Here is a 16,447-nt window from a genome sequence, read left to right as displayed (position 1 = left end):
GGACGTCCGATAAAATAACGGGCGATATTTTATCGTTTGGGTGCCGCTTGCACACACATCGATTTTTTTACCGTTCAGAAAGTTATTCGAGTATATGGTGTGCTGTAGTGAGTGTTTTATTGCTTCTCTCTAATGAATAAAAAACGTGTTGTGGCTATGTGGTTCCTATACCGTCGTATAATGCGTCGTAGGATTAAGTGGAAGTGCTGGATACATCCGATTAATAAAACAAGGGAACAGGTGGGAACCTTTCACACCGTTTTTGAAGAACTTCAACGTGATGGAAATAAGTGTTTTAATTTCTTTAGAATGTCTACGGTTTCGTTTGATGAACTTCACGAGAAGTCAAAAGATGTCATCAAACACGAAAACACTAAAATGAGGAATTGTATTCCCACACAGGAAAGGCTTGCTATTACGTTAAGGTAAGTAACAAATTATTAAAAATTCTAACTAACACGTTTTAGAGCTAAAACTTTAATTAATAATGATAATACAAATGTTTGTTTAAATTTATTTATTTGAAAAGAGAAAGGTTTTCGACATGAAACAATCTTGTTTTATGTGATACGTCAAACTCAAATAATTTAAAATCTGGTATTAAAAAAAAACTTTGGTTGTGAGCTACAAGCTCTTTATACTGTACTTCAAGGGCTGAAGTTTCATCGATATTACAATATAACACTTCAGAGTTAATTTAATTCATGTGTACAATTTATAAATTAACTTGATTAGTCCTAAAGATGTGCACTGCACAGGGAGAAGGCGTAGTGAGAAGTGAGGACGGACGGTAAAATATCGATATGTCTGGAAGCGCACGAATGGACACGTACGCCACTGTAAGGACGGCAACGGCACGGTGCCGTTGGTCTGCAGTGGCAGTGGACGGCTGCTACACGGCATTTTATCGTTGCCGTTCAGAGATCTTCTAGTCTGAATGTTCCCGTTTACTGCTATGCGCCACTATTGGAATTTGGACGGTCGATAAAATATCGGACGTCCAAATTCGATGTGTGTGAAAGAAGCCTTAGTGACAACGAATGGCAACAAACTAATACATCACAGAACTGCTCAGAGCTCGGTAATTCACGCACTACTGTGAAAACTGATCACTTCCGGACTACTCCCAAATATACTTTCTGTACCGGTTACTCGTCTGTACAAAGAGTACAAGTCATCGCATACCTAAAGTAACCGGTACAGGTTACAAATACTTTTACGATACAGATACTTTACACGCTTACCGCCGTTCCTGGTACAAAGTACTCGGGCTCCTGTAGCAGTAACAGGAACTGGAACTTGTAATATTTTAGGAGCACTCGATAACATATGAGTTATAATCAGTATGAGTATATTTTGTACTCAGTTACTGAAGTACCGAGTACAGGTAGAAGCCAGTAGAAATAGTATGAAGTAACCTCACTTTCGTGATTGCTGCGTGACGGCGAAATTCAAATATTGAAAAAATGTCATGAAAAAATTAATTGTTATATGTGCAGTGCCGTGTATTTATTAAATTAAAATTGTTATAGGGTTTAAATTTATATATTTTATTGTGATTTATTTCAAAGTTCCAACATGAATGTTATATTTAGTCAAAAACAAACAGACTATTAAGCGATCGATTATTTTGAAATAAAATGTTTCTTAGAGGGGATAGGTCACGTTCGTTCTCCACGTTAGTACGCCCCTGCACGGAATTAGCTTTACCAAACAAAACTCCTACCTCATGAACCCCAAGATGGATGCAAGGTATATTCTCCTTTAAAAGCTAGAATCCGTATGCATCTTTATACTGTTCCTCACATATACCCATGGACATTTTATCTTTATTTTTCACTATTTGGAAATAGAACCAACAAAACAGGTACTTTTAATGTTGTTTTTGAGTACTTAAAACATTAATGTATATTTGGTCTATTTTCAGCAATTTGGTACTTTAAGGGCATTTAGCGAAATTCCTTTTGTTTGCCCTTGAGTTATACTGTATGTTAAGTACCAGTAGGTAAACTCTAGTCTACAGACAGCTTCATTTATTGGAAAAAATCATTGAGGAACAATGTCTTGATAAGAACTTATTTGTTTTGCTATTCGTGCCGGATACACTTTAGTTATGATACCCGTTATCAGCAAGCATGTTTGCTAGGAACTACTGTGGTGTTTGTTTGAGCCCAAGTCCTCATTTACCGAATGGTCAGAGGCCAACCAGTAGTTACTAGACAGTATGGAGCCTGCCGTACTTAGCCTGTTTTAATTGCTCATCAATGTTGATGCCTTTTAGGATTTCAGCGTAGACGAGTATTATTGTTTTCTAAAGATAAAAAAACACATGTTGATTTATTAGTCTACCATATTGTGTACGTTTATTAAATTGAATATGCATATTAATTTAAATACTATACATACTTGTAATGCTTACGTATAACATTTAACAGATACCGATTCGATTGTGATTTATCTTGTTATGACGTTTATATGGTTCACGATTAAGTGGTACTTGTAAAACCACTACCTATTATAGATAAACCGCTCGCAAAGAAAACTGCGCAGAAGCAAATATCTGAGTAGTTACGCGGAATGGGACAATCATCTCCTCGTCTGTTTTATCAGCTGTGTGGATCGTGCCTAGCTCGCGCCATTTTGTTTATACTACAGTTACTTACCTATACTATAAGTATATTAAGAATAGGTAAAATATTAATTGAACATACTAATGTAGCCATAGACGTATCCAGGGAGTTTGCGTTTTGGTGAGAGGTTAGCCGCTAAGTGGTCAGGGGATAGAGCGAGCGGGCGAGTGCCGAGCAGTGGTGGGGATACTGGGAGAGGGCGGCTTCACAGCGGCGGAGGGGTATTTACCACACCCTGCGTGAACTAAAATCGCCCAGTGTCTTTTTTAACGGTTTACCTATAATTGCTAATTCAATTAAAACACATTACTTTCCGAACACATAGAGGATGGTTTATACACTAAAAAACCTCTTATACGATGATTATCATAATTAAATGTTGATAATCGGTATTTTATACAAATTTGAAGAAGTTTATTAAGCTGAACATAAATTCAATATATATGATAGCAACTGTTGGCGTTAGTCAAGTAAAAATACTACATTTGTAATCGTTATATAATAGGTTAGGTTCCTTCTTTGAAAATAAACGGCCACTGCTTTGGGAGCACACTGTTTCCTGTTAATTGAATTGAGATAAAAAAGCAAAACAATGACATCAACGATGAATACGCTTATAAGAAACGAATACAATTTTATTACTGAACGTCAATCAATACAGTCTAGGAACCCAAAGACAATTTTCCCTAAAAAAGTCGACGCTATTTTGGTGGCTCAAGTTGTACAGACTGACTGACTACCGACCCCCGTGTCGTTGATGCCTTACTCAGTGTTGCCATTTATTGTTGCCACTGTTGCTAGGCTTTTATGTAGTAAAAAGTTGATTATTTCGTTATAAAATGGACTTTGGTTGGCCAGGAAAATGCAACACACAACCCAAATGGCATGGGTGATACCAATAATTTGCGTTGTCTGCATTTTTAGGGAAGAGGAAGAGACCCGACTCTAGTGAAAAAGATTTATTAAGTAGTTATCAAACCTTCTTTGTACTGCCAATAAGTTTATATATGTTTTATATTTTTGCCCACTCTAAAACTGTGGTAGATTTTGTACATTTGAAATATCTTACTATCTCAAGTTATGTAAAAACCATAATGAGTGAAACTTGGAAAAAGAAAAACCAAAATTAAACATTTTAAATTTATATAAAAATAAAAATGCCATGGTAAGTATATATTTTAACTGTGTTTACAATTTATCTGCTATTTATAAATACATATTCCTCACGATTCAGCATATTTTCAAATACCTGGTCAAATTAGACATTCTTTGACTTTTGTGTATACGATAATCTAGATTCTCATAACATTCATATTTTGCGCTAAAAGATTTCATACATTCAATAAGGCAAGAAGAGCAGCATAAATGTCATTTGTATTCCAATAATAGGTTTATAGGTATTGTACCTGCATCAATTCACATGATATTATGCCTTTGAAGACAGAAACAACTCATGGTTATTTGCTTATGTGTTGTTTGTTATAAAATAATCATGACTATAATAGTTTAACACAAAAAAAAAAAAAACAACTATAATTTATGCAACTGCAAGGCTTCATTACATAAAACGAAATCCTTGATGTCTGAAAAGAAATATAACAGGCATTAGTTCTGTTCTCATTGATATGTTTTCTTTTTACTCTATGACCTTAAGTAAGTACATAGAGTGGTTTGTTGTAATTGGTTTTTTGCCATTCACACAGTGTAGTGGGTACAGCGGTTATCGCAAGATAACCGGATCAAGCAACGTCGAGCGTGGCTGCTGCTTGGATGGTTGACAGCTGAACGATCCTATCCTTGCAAGCAGCTCGCCTGCCCCGCCGCCGTTGGTGGTGGTTCGGAAGTCACCTTTAACTGCTATTGGTTTTACAAGCATTTAACAAGCCGTTGGTCCCCAGGTTAAGTGTTAGAGAGGGCTTCTTAGCCCTAATTTCGCCTGGTAAAATGAGACATTCTTTACTTTTGACCATTGAATGAAAATCGTTGTGTGAGGGCTAATTAGATAATTCAGCATATAAGCCCAAAAATATTAATTATTTTATAACCATTGCATTACGTTAGGCTTAAACATATAACTTGCCTATATATAGTAAATAAAATACATATTTAGTTTATTACTCCAAAGTGTAATTATTAGGAACAGCATTTCTCAAATATTACTCTCCCATGTAAACTCTGGATCTGCTAACAACAAAGAAATTGGTCTAAAGGCAAGAATTAGTTTTTGCAACATAATTTTAGTCTAGTTTTGCGACAACTTTCATAGGAACGCACAAACAAGAATGTTTAACCCTTCTCATTCCGATTGAAATAGTAAAGTAGGGGTGTATTACGTAGAGAAACATCTTCGCTTCGTTATTCATATATCTTTCCACAAACTAAATACAATAATTATAAAACCTTAACTTGAAGCGTCATTAGTTTTTATTTACTCTTCTGCCCCTTTAAAACTCCCTCATCCTCAATGAAAAAAATCACACACATATGAAATTAACACAAATACGAATAAATTCAAATTTTAATAAGGTATTTTACCTTTCACCCAGTGGGCTAAGGCACAAAGACATTAAAATATTAGAAATGTTTATAAATGGATGAATATATAAAAATACATTTTAATTAAAAAAAATTAAATTTAAAAATTGACTTAATGTATTATTTTACATGAAAAGCCTGAGATATTTTTATAAATATCAAAGTTTTTAACTGTTTGCTATCTAAGGCTCTGTTTTAGAAATGCTCTACATGTTAATATCTCTAATCAGACAATAGAGTATGGATCTAGAGGTGTTAATACCTCACTAAGTGCTGATAACCAAATCTACAAGCACCTCACTGTAAACTGGTAATGTTTATTTGCTCTGCGGCCACATAATACTAAATTTAGATCCTTCCGTTATAAAATACAACGAAGGAATTTCGCTGAGGTTCAATGCAAAATTTCAAGTCTACAGATAGTTTCATTATTGACAGATAGAACAACATACAAATACAATAATACTTGAAAGAACCTTTTACACCCCCCCCCCCCGGGAAAAAATTGTGTCAGCCTACTAAATGATGGGTTTCAAAGACGCTTAGCCAAATTCCATGGTTTGACCTGCACCATTAGGCCATTCTTGTCTATGTAGAAATGAAGTTCATGCAAAATTTCAACTCTACAGATGAAGGTCAAGTTCCGTTATTTCACCCCATGTTTTTAAATCGCTACTATAGCCACGGAATTGATTGTTTGAGGTAAACTAATCATTTCAATTTATATTTCTGATCAGCCCCTCTAGAATTTTATATTTTACTGATAGGTACTATCTCGAGGGATGTTTTTCTTTTATTGACATCAGCGCGGGGCAGTGCTGCCGAAGCCCGCGCTGATGGCCGGAGGCACTCGTCTCATTTCGATAACAAGAACAGTCTGGGCATGCCTGATGCTGATAAGATAAGACGTCGTCAAGGAAAACAAACAGTGTCTATCTAGTTTAGTACCTCCGTACTCATCTATGATCATAAATAGTTAAAACAATCAATTCCGTGGCTATAGTAGCGATTTAAAAACATGGGGTGAAATAACGGAACCTGACCCAGATGAAATCTTTCTCGACATGTATTACCATATGATACATTCAAATTTTTGTTCATTAAATTGGGTTTAATATCGGTGTTAAAATAATAAAGTTCTAGACATCAGGACACCATACAATGATGAATGATTAGGATAGTTAGGCTACCTGTGTCAATGTGTCACTTGCCAAAATCTCTTCTTAATGCACGTGGCCTTTTTTACAAATCTATTTATTCTGCAATGTTCTTATTGCCATCGTGGTTACCCATTAGAGAATGTAAAAATATGTACTAACGCTCAGCCAAATCACATGGAGTGACATGTGCCACTATTGAACTTAGTGTCCCTCATATTGGAATGAAGCTTCATGGACAATTTCAAATCTATAAGTCAGTTCGTATTCGAGATATCGTGCGGACAGATATACAAATGGACAAAAATAAATTTCCAGCTCCACGAGTGTTAGGCTTCGCTAAAGCTCAGCCAATAAATCACAACATTATGTACCGTACTTTAAATTCTGTAATAATACAAATTTGAAACGTCTCACCGAAATTTTGTTAGCATTTAATTGAGATTTAAAGCAGTATGGAAATAAGCGTGTGAAATTTAGTTGTTAACAAATATGGTCAGTCCATACAGAAGGAATTAAATAGGAGTTTATATACTTCAATGATAGGAAATCAAGGTGGTGTACACATGCTTTGAAAGCCATTTATTAAATTGGAAACATTACGTATCAGTCAAGGTGTAGTAGAAAAAAATGGATAATGGAATTATTCAGGGAAGTAAACTCTGCCCCATTTTGTTTTATAATGATAATTATATGAGTAAAGGAAATTTGATTTTTTTCGTACACTTGTCATCGTTCAGTGATACGAAAAATTTACTGGGTACTGAACGGTTATCAGTCGTTGGTCGTTTAATACATACATATTTGTAACCTGTATATTTAAAGGTTCGGTTTTTATAATTAGAGTTTTTTTTATTAAGAGTTAATCATTTTTATTTCAGAGTTAATATGTATGAAGATAACACATAATACGTTTGTTGTGAATCTAACTATTGCTTGTCACAACGCTCTGGTATGATTTGTTTATGTTAACCCAGATTGTAGTTATGCGTTACGCTAGTTACCCACCTGAGGAAGAGATCAGATTGTGGATCTCGAAACTTAGTGTTACTGATTTCTTATATCATTGAGCAATGGCAAATCTCCGAAAAAATACTGTTTTCTTCACTATCCGCCCATCGTTCAAAACCCGAATTTAAGGGAGGTATAAATTAAGACGCGGTTACCACTACATGTGCACTGTTCATTCCTATAGACATATTTTATGTAAATGATTCTTTCAACCCCAAAGATATTCTCATATTCAATAAGTTTTAAGGATTTGTTGTGAGATTAAGTATTGTCTAGAATGAAATAGCGGTTGATATACTTGTAATTATATGTCAACATGTACTATATAAATGTATATATGCAGTTCAAGAATTGTACTAATACTATTATGTGTGTTTGTTTAGTTTGTAACTGTTATGTATGTTTATTTTTATTCTTCTGTATGAACTGTAACATTTTAGATTGGTAAGGAGACAATTAGCCTATCTGATATTTCTTCCCGGAATGTTGGGCTTTGCTCTAAACTGGTTTCTTATCTTCTGAAGCTCCCAAACACAGTCCTTATCTGTGTTATCTGGCTGCTACAACTTCTGCACAGTTGTCGAGGGCTGGGATTTCCTGACCGGTGAACTATACAGAGAGACCTGAACAAGCTATCTGACCTAGTGATGGGAGAATCGAATACTTAAAAGTATCGAATACAATGTATTCAAAACCACCCTTGTTTTCGAATACTTTTTGTAAGAGACAAGTCTAGACTTGTCTTACTTCCTTCCCGTAATCCATTGTTTCTTGGGTATTTGGAATTGCCCTGCCAAAAAGGTGGGAAAATCCTTTTCCTTTTTGTGCCTCTTGCAAACATGACATACCCATGATTTATGCACTCCAGAAAAAAAATATTTGTTTACCTGTTACTTCAGTCCCGCCTGAAAGATTCTTTTCTACTGCAGGTTTTGTCACCTATGATCGTAGAAATAGATTGAAGCCAAAAACCTAAATAATATTTTGTTTTCACACAACAGACGTGAAATAAACATTAATTTTTGTCTTTATTGTTTACAAATGTATTTATTAATTGATTATTTGTACAATTATACATATTGTCAAGTTTGAACATTTTTAATGACATTCCAAATTATGAATCTCTACTTAATTATTCTTTTCATAGTCCATATATATATATATATATATATATATATATATATATACAAAACACATTCATATATTCATCTAAATCCTCCAACGAGTGCATGTATTTGAATACGAATACAGCTCTTGAATACTTTATTTGAATAGTCTACTATTAGTCTAAACGAATTAATACTGTCGGTTTGAATTCGATTCTTCCAGAGAAATTGTATATTTTATTTCAAAAGTATTCGAATTCATTTTATGGTATTCGAATGAATATGTGAATACCCGAGCTTTATTCGAATACTATTCGATTCTCACATCACTGAACTTGTGCAGCACCTTCTGCTCTGGCGACCATTTTCTATCTGATATTTTGCTTCGATTCATCATAGAAGAGTATTTCTCCGAAGAGATTCCAAGACTAAAGACGTAAACGGTTGAAAAACTATGTGCTCTGCTACGATCACACCCAAGTAAATGACCGTGTACGTCGTAAAGAGGAAGTAATTGCTACAAAATTGTACTTCTACGACAAGTTCACATTGCGTAGATGACTAATTACACATATGTCATTGTGGAGCACTCAAGAAGTAATTCCACTCACTACTTCTACATATTATCTAGTATTTTAAATGCCATATATGGTTACGGCGTACTTCATCAGTGATGAACAGCTGATTCTACGGATTAAAGTCCCACCATAGCCCTTCAGCATCACAGCTGTCAAGTGGTATACAGGGCATCCATGTAACGAATGCAAGGACTTCTACCAGTTCACATTAAACTTCTGGTGATCAAATCACTTGTGTTTCCCTACTTTAACTACTGCAACTCTGTAATCAATGACATGACAAACTGCAAAGAGCACAAAATTACTGCATTCGCTTTCTGTTTGATTTACGTCGAAGGGATCATGTTACGCCATATTTTATTCAGCCATCAATTCTAAAATTAGCTGATTCAAGATCGATTCGAATTTTGCCATTGTTATACTCTATTATTAATACGGATTCAACAAAATATTTATCTGAAAACTTTCAGTTTATGGCGGGGAGTGGCGCAAGAAAAGCTCGGACTGGTGCACTAAGTCTCAGAATTCCAATACACAGAACCACAACCTATAACCGATCTTTCACCGTTACCCGCCTGTAGATTATGGAACTTCTTACCAGATTCTTTCGAACAAATTGAGAGCCGGGAACGGTTTGTGGCGGAGCTGAGACGAAGATACCTGGACCGGATGATCGTGGCGGGCGGCGGGGCTACTCTTTGGATCGTGACTGTGTGAATGGAAGAGTGAATGGAATACCGTAAGTGTAAGTTATAGTTAATAAGCCTTATTATTTTCCACTATTAAGATTAATTTTGTTTGAGAGGTTAAATGTAAGAAAGGACCATAATTAATTATGGTCCTAATTTTGCCTTAATAAAGAAGCGTTTCTTTCTTTCCCGCCTACTTTGTAATCACCATGCGTTCTGTGGTAACTTTGCATTAAATGACAATAATTCGAGGAGAATTGAATATACAGTATAAGAGCCTACAACCAATTTGCATGGTACAAGCACAAAATCTGGTTTTCTTGAAATCAATAGAGGAAATTCTCCCAAGTAAGTATTCGATTGTTTCTTTTGGTGGAGGTCAAAATTGGAGGGCATCGAAACGAATAAAAATATCAGATGATATAAAAAAGAAGAAAAATTGTTTCTAAGCTTGGCAGACCAATCGTAACAATACTTATATTATCGTCTGCAATCATATTAAGTGCTTCAACCAACTTTCACCCAAGAGTCGGTTTGTATGTGGTTAGATGACGTTAATTTAATATTATGTACGTCTCCGACGGGCGGATTTTATGTGCTTCAAGCTGAGAAATGTATGAAATTAAACAAATATATCGTTTCTTATCCTATCGATGCCCTACTATTTCGACTTCCACTAAAACTATCGATCGGCAGCATCGATGTTTTCAAGAACAACTAGTTTATGTGTTTATAGTCTGTAAATTGTGTTCTCGGCTCCTGTACTATTAGATCACTTAGTTCGTTGGTTTACACGGCCGGTGGTAAAAGGTAAACACAGTTAAAGTCTTGAGATATTCGTCCTAAATGTGGAGATCCATCTTTAGTCAACAAGTGTTACAGTGACTGGAGAAAGTCCCTTCCCGAAATATCTCAAGATTTTCAGTATTGTGAACAATGTCTCGATTTGGTGTTAGCCGGAAAACGTGACACCGATGATTTAAGCCCAAGGACAATATTGTTCACTTTCAGATTCTGAAGTATTGCAGCACACGACTTCAGACCATTTCTCTGAAATCTGCGTTGAACCATTTTTAGACGCATTGACACAAATCAATGTCAGTCAGTATACACCCTTTAATTCGTGAATTACCCCAAAGGTTCGAGATGTCAAAAGTACAAAAAATTCTGTTTCCAAACAACGTCAACTAAATCGCTGACAGAACCCCACCGAGGATTTCCTTTCCCTTCCGAATCCCCGCCGCTAGGAACAGGAACAAGACCGTTGCCGCTCCAGCCGAGCTAGGAGCCTGACGATTGGTCGGTTGAATCGCGTGACACCCGGTCACAGCTGGCTAGCTCGATGCGGTGCAGTCTGCAGCCAGACAGAGAGGAGCCGGTGCGATCACCTGATGGAAACACTGCCAACCTTGACACACGAAAATACTCGACTCGTCACACTCGATTGTTGAGTAACACCAGCTGATCGCTGATCACTGCCGTCGCACTACTCAGCGAGCGCTCTTATCAGCTGATAACGGGCCCTGCCGCTCCTCGAGTGCGTGTAGCGAGTTATTTAACCAAGTTTTATCGATGTACTGACCTCAGTAGCTCTTGACACAGTTGTGCAAGTGACGTCTGTGCGTCTCCGAGATTTGGATATACTTCCACTAAAAGGTAAGTGCGATTTTTAAATTTCTGGAATAAGTTCTAATACATTTAACTCGCTTCTGAACTAAAATATTTTCAATAGTGCGTGCTATTGACATAAAAAATGTTTTAAACATATAATATTTATAGTTTATTTCTTGATTTATTTATAAAAATGCATTGAGTCAGGTTCGATGTAGGAAGATTTCATGAAATTAGATGGCGTGTTAAAGCAAAAAATAATGTAAATCCAGAAAGTAGGGTAAAGCATTTTACTAAATGAAATAGAGTAATTGCAATACATGAAGATTCTTGGAGCATCGGAAATATTTTAATTTAATACCACTAGTAAATTGCAATGCATATTCCAATAATTAATTTAAATTTGTAAAATTAAATTAATTACTGGGATATGTGTTGTAATTCGCTAGTGGTAATTAAATTGGAATACAGTTGAATTTACTAAGTAATTGCCTTTTTGTCCACACAAAAATGGAAAAATACTCTACTAAACACTATAAAAAATATGGCACTGATTTATGCATTATTAGTCTGTGTAAAAAATAAATCGGTGTGTGTAGAACACAATTTCAATGCAACAAAGGAGTTTTTAAAAATTAATTTATGAAAATCAAATTTCCAACTTGATATTACCGAGTACGCATCACAATTTAAATCCGCGACGCTATGATGCGATGTTCTCATCACGTGGTCTGTGGGAGGAGGCTGTGATTGGTTGAAGTAGCGCAGTGTATTTTTTACCGTCGTCCCAGCGAGACGTTGACAGTTCGCGTGGTGACAAACTCGCGCATGACTACAACTACACACCTAGACTGTGTCTCCAGATACCAGACACCAGATACCTCGCTTCTTATCATTCCAATATGGTCCTCTTGGCCGATGGGTAAGTTAGCTGTAATATTTTGCGGTTCTGGCGGTTTTAATCTGTGATACATTTACCGGAAGTTGATCACCGACTGAGGTCTGTGTCGCAAATGGGGAAAACACAATTGCGGCTGCGAAATGGACGATATCTGGGAACTGTCAACTATTGAAATGTCAGCTAAATCGAGATAAATGTCGTACCCATATCTGAATTCTAGTTTTGTAAACATCGCGTGTTAATTTATAACTGCGAGATTATTGTCAACATCCCGATGAGATGAAAATAGATTATAAACGGTTTATTTCGATTAACTGTACCACTCATTACATTTAGACTATCGAAAAAAGAGTGTAATTAATAAAAAATTATATATTTAGTGATTTAAATCGTCACAAACTTCATATTGGTTTATATATAGCACAACCGTTTCCATTTTGGAACAATTTGTAAACAACGACATGTTTGATTTTAATTAAATTAATTTTTGCAATTAAATCTAATTGGGAATAAAACAGTTTCTTTACATATTGATACTTATCCGTATTTTTATAGAAGTCATTTAGAATAGTTATTTATAGTTTAAAAACTACCGTTATTTACTATTTTATCGAAATTTTCTCACGCACATCCATGTTTTTACCTCATCAAATCTTTATACATGCATACTTTACTCGCTTACAGTATCTCAAAAGGAAGTCTTATAACGCCCTAATTCGGTACCATTTACGATATATTTGGTACTTTTTGCTGTCCTAACCTTGCATTATTTTCGCTCTAAAATATTACCTATGGTACATGAAAAGGTCGGTTACTTTTTTGTCTATAAATGAGTCTGTTTAAAGGTCAAATTCGTTTATATGCGCTCTTTATGCACAGCCCAAATATGTACGTTATATTTCTTCACGCCATACTACAAAGGGGTTGTTACAATGGAAGCCACAAAGCAAAGTAGATGTTTAGTTTACAATGGCTACTTTAAGTTAGGAGCAAGACTAGGATCTCGTCTAGGTATGGATTTTCCTAATCGTGTTTGTTTTAATTACATTACTATCCAACATGCATCCTTTAATCGTAACTGCAACAGAACATTAGCTCCCAAAACATGAAAAAGCGTTGTCTGACAATTTCATTGCATTGAAATGATAGCTCAACTTTGTGATTAGATATGTGTTTATGTTTATACCGTAGAAGCGTACGACGCTGTAACCAAACAAATCCCTCTCGCGGGGCGTCGCGGGGACAGAAATTTCCCTCTTAACCTCGACATTCCCGCGGAACAGTGCTAGTTGCGCGGGTCGGCGTGCGACAATGTACTGAGGAGTGGAGGGGAGGGGAGGGAGAGACGCCGGCCTCTGATTGGCGGAGCTCACATGGCCTGACCGCCTGACATCAGAGTAAGATAAGGACCGCAATAAAGGTTTCTGCTATGCTTGCGATCGGTCCTTTGGCAAGTTTATTGTGTGTGCGCTAATTTACCGGGTGTGTGTGTCTGTTTCACCGGTCCTCAATCGCAAACGCTACATTTCAGCGGTTTGTTTGTAGGTCATCAACGGTAAGTGAAGTTGTCATTTATTGTAACTAACCTAGAAATCTAACCATCATAATTACTGCATACCAGGTTTAGGATTGGTATCTTTATAGTTTACAATTTCTAAATGAATTAATTCACTAAAAATGTATTATTTAACACAAATATATATTTTATATAGTTACATATATTTCCACGATGAATCTCGAATTACTGACAACATTTACGAATTTTGTTATAAGATACCACAAGCCTAAGAATAATGCAAATATTCGTACTTTATAACATAATAGCCAAATTTGGTTGTAATAAAATTAATTATATAAGTATGTAATGATACTACAATTTAAATTTATGTTTAACGTCGGTAGTAATAATTTGTGACCTAATTAATTTATGTTACTCTCCAATAACAAGTGTATATGTAAACATTGCATGAAAGGAGATTATGTATTAATAATGAACACTTGAAATATGGTTGTTTAGTTTTGTTGGTTACTATCTCAAACTTTATTTTCACGAACATCCAGTTTGATTACCGGAATTCCTGAATTAGTCTATAAGAGATCGTAATTAGTCTAATGGGATGGTTACTAGCAGTGACATTCCAATGTACCATTCCTGAATAACTAATTCGTTACGTTTCCTTATATGAATCAATTTGAATTCTTAATTGAATCAGGAAATAAGGTCATTAGTACCAACCTTGAAACATTTATACAAGGAACGTGCAGTCGAGTAGACGAGACTACAGACGCGATGTAACAAAGATATGTTAATGTTATATGAGTCATTATATCCAAGGTCAGTTTTATGGTGTCTACAGGCCCGGTCGCGTATGTAGGTCACGCCACTGTCACCTGATCCGTTTGTTTTGTTTTCATTGCTGCGACGCGAGACGTGGACCCTCAGTCCGCCACAGCTCGCGGACTGTGGTGCATTGTATTTGTGAACTGCAATAAATCCTTTCATTATGAACATAGGAACATCGTAATAGAAAAAAAGTACACCTATTGTGTAAATAAATCCAAAACGTGTGCACGGCCATTTGCAATCAAAATTAGGTCCGAAATATAAATAAATGTATGACTCAACCCTCCCTAGGATAATAAACAGGAATCTTCTTAATCAACAAAAAGTCGTACTCTATACTGTGTATAGACGTATAGTCATTTCGTATTCCAATAAAATGTACCAAACTAAAAGTATTTTTTTACTTAAGTGACATTTAAAAACAAAACGTATAGATTTATTTCATACCAGAAATTGCGTTTCATACATATGTTATTTAATTACTAATTGTATCGATAATTGCCTCTTATCACAAAGAATGAGGTGATCGCTGGTAATAAATGTGTCGACATGTAGCTTACAGGTATTTTTATTGGCAATCGTAAGGCACTATTTACTGAATCAAACGCACGTTATTGGGGTTGCGCCAATTGCTGCCGAATTTAACAGACTATCGTTTCGGAATTTATAAGATCGAGAATCCATACAAATCTTGTTGTAATCTGTCATGTATGAGTGTGTAACAAATCTGCCCTTGAGCCAACAAGCTATCTTCTTGAGGTCCACGTGAAAATGTTTGAAGTTTACTCTATCACACATAATCTTGACCTGCTTTTCATATATTTTCTATTATAGAATTATACATAGGTGGTAAAAAATTTAATTTGTGGTCCTTAAAATACTACCTCACATTTTCGTATTCTTTGGCATACATGGATTGGAAAGTTCTATTTTATTTTAACAAAAATCTCGATTAAAAAATCAAATTTGCAGGATCGTGTGTCCCACAATTTTGCATTTTTTGTTCATTATGAGTCAATGGAATTGGTGAATGAGAAATTTTTGGATTTTAGAAAAAAAATAAACAAATTTTTAACTTTTGTGTGCGGCATTTCTAGTGTCCAAAACTATTATTCTCAATACACATTTTATATCAATCAAAACTCAATAAACACCTAATATGTGCCTTTTAAGAACTGGAAATATTTCCGAATAGGCCTACTGTATGGACTCTGCCTTACGCGTTTTCCGAATTTCCAAAGTTAGTGCGGGTAATTTTATTTAGTACTTAAACACAGTAATTACTAAAGCACTGCTCCCCTTCGAGTACCTACATAATTACTGCGTTACCCAAATTTTGGATTGTGTACTTCTTACAGGGGTTCGTGAATGTTATTTGCATCTTAAGGAACACTTTAGGCTATTTGTTACGTGAATATGGTAACCTAAATGGAAATAAAGTTCATGAGAAAATTGTATGAGCACCTCATGTCGCACAAATTTTACAGTCATGTATGGATTCGTAAACTTTTTTTAATTTTTAGAACATTTTTGGAATAATTTTCCATATAGTGAGGATTATACGGATGTATAATAAATTTGCTACCAACAGGCACAAATTACTTTCTCCTTCAAGAAGCATTTGTCCCACAATTTTGAATTTTTGGGCCTATGAATTCATAATTCTTTTACGGTTGTTTTCTGTATTATTCGATCTCAATTATACTGCACATCATTTACGACCAAAACTGGAGTGTGCTAACCAGTGTTAAAAATAAATATATGTATTTATATGTGATATAATTTGACCTTTAAACACTTTGTGATCAACAGCTCAGTATTTTTCACCCATAAAGTGGTGTAAGCATTTTTGGATTTTCAGTAGAATATGTTTGATTATTTATTA

At 35.3% G+C, this 16,447-nt stretch overlaps 1 protein-coding gene across 3 annotated transcripts in view; it reads left to right on the top strand.

Annotated features, from left to right (window-relative positions):
* Positions 1 to 11,340: 11,340 nt before the first annotated feature.
* The window catches only part of LOC124353516 (fatty acid synthase), a 51,254-nt gene continuing 46,147 nt past the window's right edge, over positions 11,341 to 16,447 (top strand). Inside the window, exon 1 of one of the 3 annotated variants that reach the window (XM_046803387.1) lies at positions 11,341 to 11,362. Coding sequence is in view for 1 of the 3 variants with exons in the window: in XM_046803385.1 (XP_046659341.1) it covers positions 12,220 to 12,239 (20 nt within the window). In the remaining 2 variants the exon portion in view is untranslated. Of the gene's footprint in view, positions 11,363 to 12,204; positions 12,240 to 13,620; positions 13,774 to 16,447 lie in introns of those variants that run through there. The other 2 variants (XM_046803385.1, XM_046803386.1) reach the window with 2 other exon arrangements.

The sequence above is a fragment of the Homalodisca vitripennis genome, chromosome 2 (assembly GCF_021130785.1).
Source record: "Homalodisca vitripennis isolate AUS2020 chromosome 2, UT_GWSS_2.1, whole genome shotgun sequence".
In the NCBI taxonomy this organism is placed as follows: domain Eukaryota; kingdom Metazoa; phylum Arthropoda; class Insecta; order Hemiptera; family Cicadellidae; genus Homalodisca; species Homalodisca vitripennis.
The sequence above is the reverse complement of the archived record's forward strand: the minus strand, read 5'-3'. Positions and strand labels throughout refer to the sequence as shown.